The following is a 13110-nucleotide window of genomic DNA, read 5'->3' as shown; positions in this document are numbered from 1 at the left end:
GAGTGGACGTCCCATCTGTCCTATTTTACTTCTACAAGAGAATTCAGCCGGCAGGCTTCAAACCAGAGGAACATTCGCAGAGGCTCGCTAGCTCCCGCTCCTCTGAAATCTTGGATGCTCTAAGACCCAAGGGCAAAGAATTTTGAAGTCAACTAACAGGACGAAGAAAGACTGTTTTGTTTAAGACCCCCTTCTGTACTCTGTGTTCTTTCTGAATGACAGCCTTTGCCAGTGGACCGCGGGGACACCTCGGGTTTGTGATCTGAAGGCACGGGGTTCCATAAACACCTGTTAAGGGCATCGCTGCTCCTGGACCACCAGGCTCTGCGCGTGGGTTACCGCGGTCCCTGCGCCCTCTCTGTGGAAAGGCAGTGCCGGCAGTTTGTCCTTGGAATCCAGCTCCATTGGGGCCAGTTCTTCGCTCCTACACAAGAGAAGTCTCAACCCTATGGGATTCCCGGCATTGAGGTACAGAGCTTCTCTCCAGCCTGACTCACCAGCTCACGCTGTCCCACAAACCAGAGGTATCTGTCCCTCTTTCAAGTAGCCGGGACCTCAGCTCCCTCCCTGCAGTAGGGGCTTGCCCCTGCCTCCGACTTTCCTCTGCGGATTAGATAAAGTCCTAAATGGAGTGAGGGTAGCTGCTGCTGGGAGTGGTAGCAACGTGCGATTGGGGAGCTGCGCTGCATAGGATGCGGATGCTACCGAGGTTGGCGACAGTGGTCCTGGCCACCAGGAACTAACTTATCTGGCTCACTCCTCTGTGAGGCCATCGCTCTGCAGCCCCGGTACCTGTGTAGTTTCCTTCCAGGGCGGGGTTCGCTTCCACCACCATCTCCGACCCTCCTCCTTCTTCCCTCTCCCCTCCTACTGGGCTCTGCGCAGTGCAGTGCAGCGCGGGGTCCCTGATCCAGTCAGTGGCCTTTAGTGGTGGCCAGGTGGTGACAGCATTGCAAAGGCTCCCGTTCCGGCTCCTGCTCGCCAGCTCACTCTGTCCCACACAGAATCTGAACTGCTTTGGAAGTCACCCAGGACCGCCTCGGAACTAGCTGTCTAAATAATCTGTTGGCTACATATTCCTGGCTTCCTCGGCTGAGCAGAAACACAAGGGTCGACGCAGTAAGTTCAAACTATAGCTCTCCTGAGATCATGAGCAGCCAGCCCTAAAGGAACCAGGGGTCCTGTGGGGGGACGAGGTGGGGGGAGGGATGACGGGAACAGGAGATGGGGAGGTATTTCTAAGGGGCGCCTTCCTCCTCACATTTAGCTGGGACAGAGGAACTAGGCTGGTTAGTACCATTCCCACTTCTGTTTCCTTCTTTTGCTGGACTTTTCCTTTCCTACTGAAGGTTATTGACTATTTCTTGGTCGGGTCCTCAGTCTGAGGCAGTGAGATATGATTCTGCCGCGCGTCTTTTAAAAGCCAAGTACTTTCTTAAGTGCAAGGTGAGGTTGGATTTTCCAAAGCTATTCAAAAATAGACATTTATTTAGACTTCCATTCATTTCCCCTAGATGGGATCACCACGTACTTGCAGAAATCTATGGTTGGGTGGCAGGAGCTCAATTAACATTTAAATGCCTTTCTTAGTAAGGACCAGTCCTTTAAAACTAGTGGCATGCAGGAGACAACACCGCTGTCTGTCGTAGACAGGAACCACAAATACCGGAAAGAGAAGCATTCAGGGACTTTTAAATGATCCACCCATCGCTCTACTTAGGCAAGCAATCACAGGTAGTATTGTTAAAGTCCCACCTCCCCCCCTACTCCCAGAAGGACAAACAGGTGCAGGCAATTATTGTTTGCAGCATAATGTCTGTGGGTTTTCCCCTGGGAAAACATTCCTGGAAGTTGTACTTGATAGGATGTCGAGCTTTGCCCACTTGGAGTGATTCTAGTGCAGAAGTAACTTGCAAACTCACAGATTTCATCCTGTAGTCAAAGCAGTGACGCTTTCCAAACCATTAAGGCACCTTCAGCCTCAGAAGAAGAAAAAAAAAAAAAATTCACTGCCCTCAAGTGCTGTGTAACAAATTCGCTACAAGTGTACCTGTTCAAGGAAACAGCACTATTAGTAGTTTTGAATTTCTCAAATAACCTGAATGTTGCATTTCGCCTTGTTTCAAGGAAAAGCTCTTCCCCTACCCCCACCTCCTACCCGACCCCTCCCACCCCGCTTGCTTCTGGCTTGTTTAGGGGTGTCCTCCTGACTGTCACACAGGGCAGGTCCTCTTGGACTCCTTTTCTCTTGTACTTTTCCAGAAGCGAATGTTAAATTCAGTGTTCTGGGTGATGCTTTGCCCCAGCCCAGGGCTAGTACTGTGCCTAAATGCAGCTCATCCTGTTCATACGGTAATAGCTTGTCGATCAATAACCGTCCTTGCAGAAGAGCCTTAAGTAAAAGGACTTCAGAGCAAAGAAAATAGGATTGAAAGGAAGGAAGGAAATAGTCAACGAATCAAATGCACTCCTCCTCCCGCTGCCCTTCAACCTGGTGCTTATTCTCAGCTCTGTCTGGGCAACCTTCAAAGTCCAACTTTCGGAGTGTGCTCTACTCTAGTTGACTTGTATGGTAACTCTGCTCTCCAAGGTCATCATCTCAGCCTGGGAGAAGCAGTAGAGGATAGCAGATGGATCATGGCTCAAATGCTGTTTCCACAATGGGTAGTGGGGCTGGTATGCCTGGAACCTTCTGTTTGAAACCTATTGTTGACCTATGAAGACTAAACCAGTACAGCAAAAACCTCCCAGCTGCCTAGGAGTGTGTGTGTGTGTGTGTGTGTGTGTGTGTCTGTAAGAGAATGGAAGAGATAAAAGCATTTGAAATAAAATAAATCAATGTGGAGGAATATGCTGGCGTGCAACTTAAAAGGTTATGATCAAGAACTGGGTTAAAAGGGTCTTAGGCCAAACTTCTTGCAGAAGCTTGTGCTTGATTAAGAACAAATACACAAGCACGAGGCTGCCACGGCACAGCAAGGAACCCTGAGTGCTATGATATTCGGTACAGAACAGGATTGACTTTCTCCTTGCATTAAACAGGCGGTAGTAGTTATTAGTAAAAATGTACTCTTGTTTAGCTTTATATTGGTTTTGTCCAATCACTGAGTGGCTTTAATGCACTAGATGGTGCTCTGCAAGATTAAGCGGTGAATCTAGGAGTTCCAGTTTTTATCTGCAAAGAGATTGCTGTCCTAAGTTGGACACGTGGAACCGTTGTAGTGAGGCCTGAGCCATGGGCAGGGGGAGAAGTGAGCAGGAGCTGTTTGGATACCCAGGATAGTGATGGAGTCCTCAGTCCACCGCACAGAGGACAGAGAGGCATGGGGAAGCCTGAGGCATTCTAGACTCGGTACCCATTGAGTATGATGGAACAGCAGGTGTGGGTTGGGACATCATCAAGGGGCATCAGCACGGAGCTTCTGCAGAGATGGCATTAAGCCTTGAATGTCATACTAAGGGGCAATATTTGTTTTACTGAGAGAGCAGATTAAAATGTGCTTGGAGCAGATCATGAAAGAAGAAAGCCCAGCCAGGCATGTAGAAGAGAGGAATTCATGCAAAGAACCTAGTCATATAGTTACTGGGAGGCAGAGACTGAAAGTTAGGCCAATTTGGGATCACAAGAACAGTGCCTCATTAATACCTCAAGGGAAGAGGTAGTGTGACCTAGGCCCAAGAAACAGGCCCATACACGTGAAACGGTCACAATAGGTGTTCACTGTGGGTTTCAGGGCCACAGAGCACTACCCACAGCACAGAGAGAGGAAGGAACAAGCCTTGGTTTTTTTTTCCCTTCATCTTGCTTTTTCTTCATGCAGTTTATTTTTTTAAAATTGTATATGTGTGTATGATGTGTGTAGGTTTATGAGTCTACGATGCGTGTGCATGCATGTTCATAAGTATAAGTGTGTGTGAGTGCAGGGGTGGTATATGTGTAGAGCATGCATGTGTGTGTGTATTGTGTGTGTGTGTAGGGCATATATAATGTGTGTGTTTAGGGTATGTGTGTATGTAGGAATGCATGTATGCATATATGTATGTATGCAGGCATGTATGTGCAAGTGGGACGCTGCACACATGCAGTGGTCAGAGCACAACTTCAGGTGTAGGTCCTCACTTTCCACCTTGATTCTTTCTGAGACAGGGTCTCTTGTTCGCAACTGCATCCACCAGGATACCTGACCCACAAGCTTCTGAGAATTCTCCTGTCTCTATCACCCATCTTGCAATGGAGCTGGGAGTATAGATATTCACTCAGCATCTTGCTTTACAAGGGCTCTTTTCATTTCCCAATACCTGCATGGCAAGCATTTCACCCACCGAACCAGCTCTCCTCATGCTCCAAGTGCCTTCCACTGATTCAACCCAGCCAGGTCCCGATACTTGGGAGACTGGAAGTGAGGGAAGGTTCTGTGCAGCTTCGTGCTACAGAGCAGGTCAGAGGCAGCAAAGATGTGAAATGGAGCGTGGGGCGGTGGGAGGCACGTGGGGCCAGGCAGCATTATCTGTGACTGTGCTCACTAAACACAGTTCATCAACCAATGGTAGCAGATGCTATTATGACTGATAAACAAACCAAACTAATTAAAAGATCTTCTGAACTAAGATGAAACCTTTCGTGAACATATGCACAATTGCAAGGTGTTACCACGAGGGTATTGAATCTGTATGCTTTTATACACTTAACAATGAATTTACAGTACAAGCAAACACATTGTTTTAACCAATCTAGTGGAGGTATTATCAGCTGTCTTAACACCCAGCGGGGTTCTCCCTTCAGGATACAGGATGGCTAAATGCATGTTTCAGTAAATGTCACAGTACCACCATGGTGAATTGTGTATGCCTTTACCTGCTAAACCAATAAATTAATGAATGAAAGAAACAGAAAGAAAGAAAGGAAATTAGAAACAAGATGCACAACTATAAGAATAATTATGGTTAGAAATTGAGCCAAGCAAAATCAATGCAGTTTGGTTTTGGTGATAAGAAAAGATGAGAAGAGATGGGTGCTAGACAGAGGTAGGAGACTAGTTAGGGGTTCTTTAAATCATGAGGCAACTCAAGCAAACAAGAAAGCTTAGAATGCTTATCTCTTCTTTTTAACTTTATGGGCATTAATTAGTGTATTGAGCGCAGCATATCACACAGGCTGCAAAATTATGAGGTGTAGGGCAGGAGGGAAAGAAAAGTACCCAAATTTCTCTATTTGGAAGCAGGTGGGAAACTTCAAACCCAGGCATATTCTGAATGCTGTAACTTTGTAGGCTTCTGCTCTAAGTTATGTGGGAAGTTACTTTCTGGCTATTAAATGAAGCAACATCTCAACACAGGTTTTATTTTAAACACCAACTGGCCCAGTAAAAATCAAAACAACAGTGTGCTTGTAATAGGAGGACTAAGGAGGTAGAAAAAGTTGGATCTGTGGGGTTCATTGGTCAGAAAGACTGGCCTAGTTGGTGAGTTGTAGGCCAGTGAGAAGCTTGTCTCAAAAACAACCTGGGTTGCACCTGGGGTTTATTTTTGCCTATATACATACATACATTCATGAAGAAAAGAAAAAGACACACACACAGAGGGAGAGGGAGAGAGAGAGAGAGAGAGAGAGAGAGAGAGAGAGAGAGAGAGAGAGAGAGAGAGAGAGAGAGAGAGAGAGAGAGAGTCCACTCGTTTTGCCTTATTTTATTCTCCCGAAGATCCAGCACTCAGCATAGGCTTTATCTGTGCTTTTCTATACTGTGTTCTTAAGTTTCTAACAGTTAAGAGGGTGACATGTTTCTTTAAAGTTGATTTGTTGATTTCATAGCAATCATAAAATTGACAAATTTTATTACATTCAAATTGCATTAAAATGGAAACTATTTTATCTCATTCATTGAAGAACTGTTTCTCACCTATAAAAACTATAACCCAGATGCAGAATGATATGTACAGCATATATTCCCCTGTAAGTGGCTATCAGTCCAACACAGATGTCCTCTGAGAGACTCCACCCAGCAGGGGATCAGAACAGATGCTGAGCTGGGCAGCCAGATTCTGGGTAGAGTACTGAAAGTGGTATGGAAGAGTAGAGGGATGGAAGGAGCCAGAGGGTTCAGATGCACCACAAAAAGACAGTCAAGGCAGGCGGACGCACCTGCACAAACTCTATTCAGACCTATATTTAGATGTAGCCAATGGACAGTTCATTCTCCACGAGAGCAGGGAGAGCAGGGACAGCCTCTACCATGAACTCTGGTGCACACCCCCCCCCCCCGGTTTGATTACTTCCTCTTGGTGGGGAGGCCAGGTGGACACACAGAGGAAGGGGAAGCAGGCTATCCTAAGGAGACTTGATAGGCTGTGGTCACATGGTGGGGGAGAAGGTCCCCTTCTTTCAGAGGTCTAGGGGGAGAGGATTAGGGAGAAGAGTGAGGGAGAGTGGGGACTTAGGAATGGGAAGGCACAAATGAGGGGATAACAATGGGGATGCAATCTGAATAAATTATAATAAATTAGAACAAAATAAAACAAAAATGCATTCTTATCATGATAATTGATATTGTAAATACCTGATTGACCCACCCTAGTTGTGAATAGACTTGCTTTATCAAGCTGTTATGTGATCTCCAGTGTTATGAGTCAGAGCATGGCTGTCCAGAGGAGCTCAGCCTAAACTAAACCAAACCCTTTCGGATGGTTGTGTTTCACTAGTGGTTTCCTATGTTATTTTTTATTATAGATTCTTGTGCTGTTTGCAGGCCAAGTGAAACTGAAGTGGTGCTGAAGATGGGCCCAGTAGGTGCGGAGGCAGATGAGAATCAAACAATGGAAGCAAAGGTCGAGCCCTTTGGGCCAGGGCACACCACTCCTAGAGGTGAGCTGCCTCCTGACCCGGAACCCGAACTTATAGACAGCACCAAGCTCGTTGAGGTGCAGGTGGTCCTCATATTGGCCTATTGCTCCATCATCTTGCTGGGGGTAGTTGGCAACTCCCTGGTGATCCATGTGGTGATCAAATTCAAGAGCATGCGCACAGTAACCAACTTTTTCATCGCCAACCTGGCGGTGGCAGACCTTTTGGTGAACACCCTGTGCCTGCCATTCACTCTTATTTATACTTTAATGGGGGAGTGGAAAATGGGTCCAGTCCTGTGCCACCTGGTGCCCTATGCCCAGGGCCTGGCAGTACAAGTGTCCACCATAACGTTGACGGTCATCGCTCTGGACCGCCATCGCTGCATTGTCTACCACCTGGAGAGCAAGATCTCCAAGCGAATCAGCTTCCTGATTATTGGCCTGGCGTGGGTCATCAGTGCCCTGCTGGCAAGTCCCCTGGCCATCTTCCGGGAGTACTCACTGATTGAGATCATTCCAGACTTTGAGATTGTGGCCTGTACTGAGAAATGGCCTGGGGAGGAGAAGAGCGTGTATGGCACAGTCTACAGCCTTTCCACCTTGCTAATCCTCTATGTTTTGCCTTTGGGCATCATATCTTTCTCCTATACCCGTATCTGGAGTAAGCTGAAGAACCACGTCAGTCCCGGAGCTGCGAGTGACCACTACCATCAGCGAAGGCACAAAACAACCAAAATGCTGGTATGTGTGGTAGTGGTGTTTGCAGTCAGCTGGCTGCCGCTCCATGCCTTCCAACTGGCGGTGGACATTGACAACCATGTCCTTGACCTGAAGGAATACAAACTCATCTTCACAGTGCTCCACATTATCGCCATGTGCTCCACCTTCGCCAACCCCCTTCTCTATGGTTGGATGAACAGCAACTATCGAAAAGCTTTCCTCTCAGCCTTCCGGTGCGAGCAGAGGTTGGATGCCATTCACTCGGAGGTGTCCATGACGTTCAAGGCTAAAAAGAACCTAGAGGTCAAAAAGAACAGTGGTCCCACCGACTCTTTTTCAGAAGCTACTAACGTTTAAGAAGGCAGGTGTGAGAGCACACGGATGAATTCTGACCGGAGCTACCAATGTGGTTAGGGAAGGTTTTCCGGTTGGTGCATGCAGACCTCCCTTTGGATTGACTGAAAAGCATCAGAATGAAGTACAGGAGTACTGTTCCTGGAAAACTGGCTGGCAGACCTGAGGTGAAAATAAACCACTTTGCTTTGGCACAGTGGTTTGATTCCTGATGTTCACATGGTTGCTTGAGTTATGAGGAAAGGACGGAAGTACTTTTGACTGTTTTGCCAGAGTGAAGGAAAGCTGATCAAGGAATTGGTATCTGCGTGGCTAAAAAGGAGAAGTAAGTGGTATCTCTTGAAGGCACAGTAGGATCTGCATCAGGGATGCTGTGGACACCACTGCTCCCCTCAATCAGTTGATGAAAAGCTCCTAGAAAACTCAAATGTCCCCAGGGAGCCATAGTTCCTTGCTACGGTATTTTGGTTTTATTGTCCTTCCTAAGATGAAACCCAAATGCGAATACTATAGGTAAACATTGCTTGCAAGAGAATAAACAGATTTGCCACACAATTAATATTTTGGCAATGATGTGGGAAATCTTTATATACTCAGTGAGCAATCTGAAATTATCAGATGGAAAAGAAGTGTTTTATTTCTTGTTTTGAGCCTTTCCTGCTTTATGTAGATGCTGTTTAGATAGCAAACAAGCAATTTAGTCCTTCGGCTTGCTGCTAATCGTTAAAGTCTATATAACTTCTGTTACCGTTCCTGCGTGGAAGCAAAGTTCTCATTAAAGATTAAGCCAGATGACATAGAACTGTGTAACAATTTGAGCTTAGTTGTAAGCAGTTCCTCTGCCCCGCCCCCAAGTCCTAATGTTTACAGATACTGCAGAATTATTTTCTTTGGAGTTCATGTTCAGTAAACCAATTTATGATAAGTAAAAAGATAATTTCATTAAAGTGGACCTATTTGGTAAGAAATCTCAAGGACTGAGTTTATTCCACTTTGCAAATGTTTGCTTTTCAACAAATTTCACATACGTTTTTCCTTTTCAAAATGGCTATATTTTTGGGTAACAAATATATATATACACACACAAAAAAGAATATCTATAAATAGAGGAGCATTAGCAATTTTCACTTTATGATTTTATGTATTTAGCTTTTATTTCAAAAGTGCCCAACCAAAGATAATTAAAACTCTATTTTGTTCACACAGAAAAATAAGAAAACGAGATGTTAACATAGTTGCACTCTGAATGCTATAGATTCAGTGTGGGTGTATTTTTGTAAATATGACAGAATTTATTAGTACATCCCTTACGTTTTAGAAATCGTCAACACAATCTTATACGTAGTTATGATATTAACTTTCTGTATATTCAAAGTTCAGACTATGGCTGTTATTAAATTCCTTTCAATGTGGAAATAAAAGATTGGTCTCCAAGTGAACTGTACTTCTGGAATACTGGAAAGAAACAAAAATACCAAGAGTAAAAATAGGTGTAAGGCAGCATAATGCGCTGCTATCTGAAGTGTATAATATAACTATAAAGCAGGTTTATTTCCTATTGGACTGTTCGCAGCCATCTGAAGATAAGCCTTTTGTATTTGATGCAGAAATTACTTTGCTTACGATGTTAGGAGGTTGCTGTGAAGTTTTTATGCCCCTTGCAGAATTCCTACCCTGTACAAAACCTGTATGTTTGTATGTTACTGTGCCTCCACTATCATGGTGAATTATTGGAACCCACTTAATGATCACTTAATAAATCAACATGCATATGATCGAGTTCATATATCAAGTCAGTAATAAAGTATCTTTTATGTAGTGGTTTTAGTGTTAAAATAAAAACAAATTTGAGGAATTGTGTAGAGTTTCCATGTAGCTCTTTTTCTTTCCTTTGGCTGAAGCCGAGTCCTTGGCTACCACGTGAGCACCTGTGAGAGAATGCCGGCGAGTGGTCTGTGAGGATGCTTCATTCTTTATTTTCTGGCCAGATCTTTCGCTTGAACTTCAAGCCTATATCTCCACCAGCTGATGAAATGTGTCGGCATTGGCCCCACCAACAGACACCCAGCATGTCCCAGAAAGAACCTGACCATTAAGTACAAATGTCCCCACTGTAACTTGTCACCAATCTACTGTGTTCTCCTTCCCAAGGCCTCTGGAGCCAGCCCTGATACTCTCTCCTCTCTACCCATGCTCAGTCAACTCTTGCATTTTAATATGATGCCTAGCAGTTTCTTGAATCAACTCATTTTTCTCATTCCCATCATACATGCTATGGTTACTTCCCAGACCTGTATTATCTCTTATCTAGGTTAATATAGTAGATTCCTATTTGTTCTCTCTGTATCTTGTCATTTCCCATATACAATCCAGTATTTATCTATTAGCCAAAGAAGTGTTTTTTTTAATTCAAGCTTTATTAATTCATTCTTTTGATCAAAGGTCTTCAGCTGTAATCTCTTAAATCATATTTTTATTTAATTTATTTAGGTATTTAATCACTTTACAGCCTGATCCTAGCCCCTTCCCTCCTCTCCTCCTAGTCCCACCCTCCCACCCCCTTCACTCATTTCCCCCTCTCCTTCTCAGAGAAGGGAGGCCCCCAAGGGCTACCAACCCTCCTTGGCACATCAAGTCACAGTAGGACTAAGTGCATCCTCTCCCATTAAGGCCAGAGAAGGCAGCCAAGCTAAGGGAAAGGGATCCAAAGTTAGGCAACAGAGTCAAAGACTGCCCCTAATCCCATTATTAGGGGACCCACATGGTGACCAAACAATACATCTTATTTTAAGAGCTTTACACCTTATTAAAAATAATTTAAACAACTTAAAAGGCTGTTCAACATCTGTATTAAGATTCCGTAGAGGAACAGAACCAATGGAATCCATATGTAATTGTAATAGGGGATTTATTAGATTGCTTCCCATGATCAGAGGCTAGACAATTCGTGATGGACATCTGCAGAGTGGGGATCGATGGAAGCCAGTAGCTCCTCAGTTCAAGAAGCCAGTATCTCTGTGATGGGGGCAGAACTGATGACACAGCCTTGGATGAAGCTCCCTGGAGAGTCACTGCTATGAGGCCACCCTGAATGGCTGATGAAGATGGAGTCTGCAGTCCCCAGGTGATGACAGTCCCCTAGATGGACACACTGAGGAAAAGTGGATCTTTTGTATGCTGGCCTGCTTTGTCCTCCATGTTTCTTTCGTCAGAGCCCCTTGGATGCTGCTGCTCCCATTCCCAGCAAGTCTCCCATGGGCTACTCCCCCTGAAAATGCCCTCAGGGACACCTCACAGACATCAGTAAAGATGCTTTACTGCTTTCCCAGGTGTCTCTCACCTCATCAAAACAGCACCTGGTGTGTTTATTTGCTTTACCTTAAGCAAATTTTCTTTTCCATCCAGCGGCTAGGTCTTAAGGACCCTGAATCCAGAACAGGTGTTATCCTAATCATGTGGCACTGCAGTACTTGTAGTTTCTGTCATCAAATTGATATTCAATAAATATACATCAGATTCACCCAGGAAACTGGAGTGTTTTGTTATTTGAGACAAGTCTCTCCCCTGTAACCAGGCTGGCCTTTAATTTAATAAGGAGCTGAAAGGTGCCCTGAACTCCTGACCTTCTTCAGCTCCTTCACGTGCTAAGTGCTCAGCTGCACGTGTGTCCCACTGAGACCTGCTTGAAACTCAATTTTTGGAGTAAAGGCAATGTTTAAAGCTAATCCATGAAGTAATAAACCACAGCTTCCCCTGTTTGGTCATGCTGTGTGTAGGAGATCAGGGTTTACCTAAGAATGATGCTCCCTTGTACAGGACAGTGTTAGGGTTTGTTGTTTCTTTGTCTTATTTAATTGATATATTAATATTTTAACTGTGTATGGAGCCTGGTGCTGTTTTCTTTCAAAGCCACTACATGTCACCATCGACATATTTAGACAAGGCAGTGTTACATATCTGTTAAACCTCTACCTGTTTGGAACTTCATCATCATTAGAAATTGGGAGATTCAGTGATCTATGGCAGCCATGAAATCATTGTAAATGCAGAAAATAAAGGCGAGTGGAAGCACTGGAAACGCTGGAGAAGTGGCGCTCAGGAACGTTTCTGCTCGCATCAAGGAACTTGGTGCAGGATTGCAATGTAAAAATGTTGTGGCAGCTACTGTGCAACCTATTCTGTGGGCATAAGACTGCAACAGGTGCAATAGACACGCAGGTGCTATATACTCTACTAGAGACTAAATTGGCAGAGAATTGGGGAAATAGAGGTGTTGGCTTGTGATCTCTTACAGTTAGATAGACTGGTGCATATGAGCTATTCGAGAAACTTGGTTTTTACTGGCTGAGAGCCCTGTGGATATAAGGGACCAACAGATAACAGAAGGAAACATGTATTTTTGGGAGAGTTGAGCATAGAAGAGGCAATAGTTGATGCCCTGATTACTGGATGTGATAGGACTGTGTACACAGGAGAATTAAGAAAGAAATTAATTTAGCATGGACCTCTGGACTGACGTGGGGCTTTAGTGCCTTTTCCAAGTGCCATGATAGAATATAATTTTCATCATCTAGAAGGGCATGAGAAGAAGGCATAGCACACAAAAGGTCCGTCCAAATCCCTAGAAGGAAAATGTGAAACGAATTGGGTCAACTTGGACTTCCTAAGTGGGCTGCGAGTGTGTATATGTGTGTAATGCTCTGCTGTTGAAGTTCTAAAAGGCTTTGGAACCCAACTTAATACATGTTCATAAATTATTAAGAATACAAATGAAAACAATAAACTTTGTTCTTGGGCCAGGTACTTATTCTCCTAGTATATGCAGTGTACAACTTTACCCCGCCAGAAGGTATACTGCAGATGGATGAGTAAAGATTGATTCAGAGGAAGTGTAAATTATTGAGCTATCCAGACTCAATAAGTCTTCATGGAGTCAGCATCAGAACATGTGACTGAATAGATGTGAAAAAGGGCTACTCCAGAATCTAATTCTTTTTTAACTAGGGTATTAGCATATTTTAGCATTTCATCAAGTCATTTGCAAATCAGCATGTAACTGCTCATGATACAAGGGTATACTATGTCCTTAACCCTAGAAGTGCCGTGTCATCTTCTCAGGACTAAATGAAAACAACCTACTAATAACTTTTCTTTACTTTCTGACTACTCATAGGAAGTAATATAAATGTTCCAAAA

General features: G+C 44.3%; 1 protein-coding gene across 2 annotated transcripts; it reads left to right on the top strand.

Annotated features, from left to right (window-relative positions):
• The first annotated feature begins 939 nt into the window (after nt 1-939).
• Npy2r (neuropeptide Y receptor Y2) lies at nt 940-8041 on the top strand. Of its 2 annotated transcripts, none has more exons than XM_051157349.1 (2): nt 940-1119; nt 6744-8041. In XM_051157349.1, the coding sequence occupies exon 2, from the start codon at nt 6772-6774 to the stop codon at nt 7915-7917; it is 1146 nt and encodes a 381-aa protein (XP_051013306.1). In that variant the 5' UTR covers nt 940-1119; nt 6744-6771; the 3' UTR covers nt 7918-8041. The 2 variants fall into 2 exon arrangements, with proteins under 2 accessions (XP_051013306.1, XP_051013305.1); XM_051157348.1 differs by having other exon boundaries at nt 6725-8041.
• The last annotated feature ends 5069 nt before the right edge of the window (nt 8042-13110 follow it).

The sequence above is a fragment of the Acomys russatus genome, chromosome 15 (assembly GCF_903995435.1).
Source record: "Acomys russatus chromosome 15, mAcoRus1.1, whole genome shotgun sequence".
Taxonomy (NCBI): domain Eukaryota; kingdom Metazoa; phylum Chordata; class Mammalia; order Rodentia; family Muridae; genus Acomys; species Acomys russatus.
Note: the sequence above shows the minus strand (reverse complement) of the source record. Positions and strands in the feature narration are given on the sequence as shown.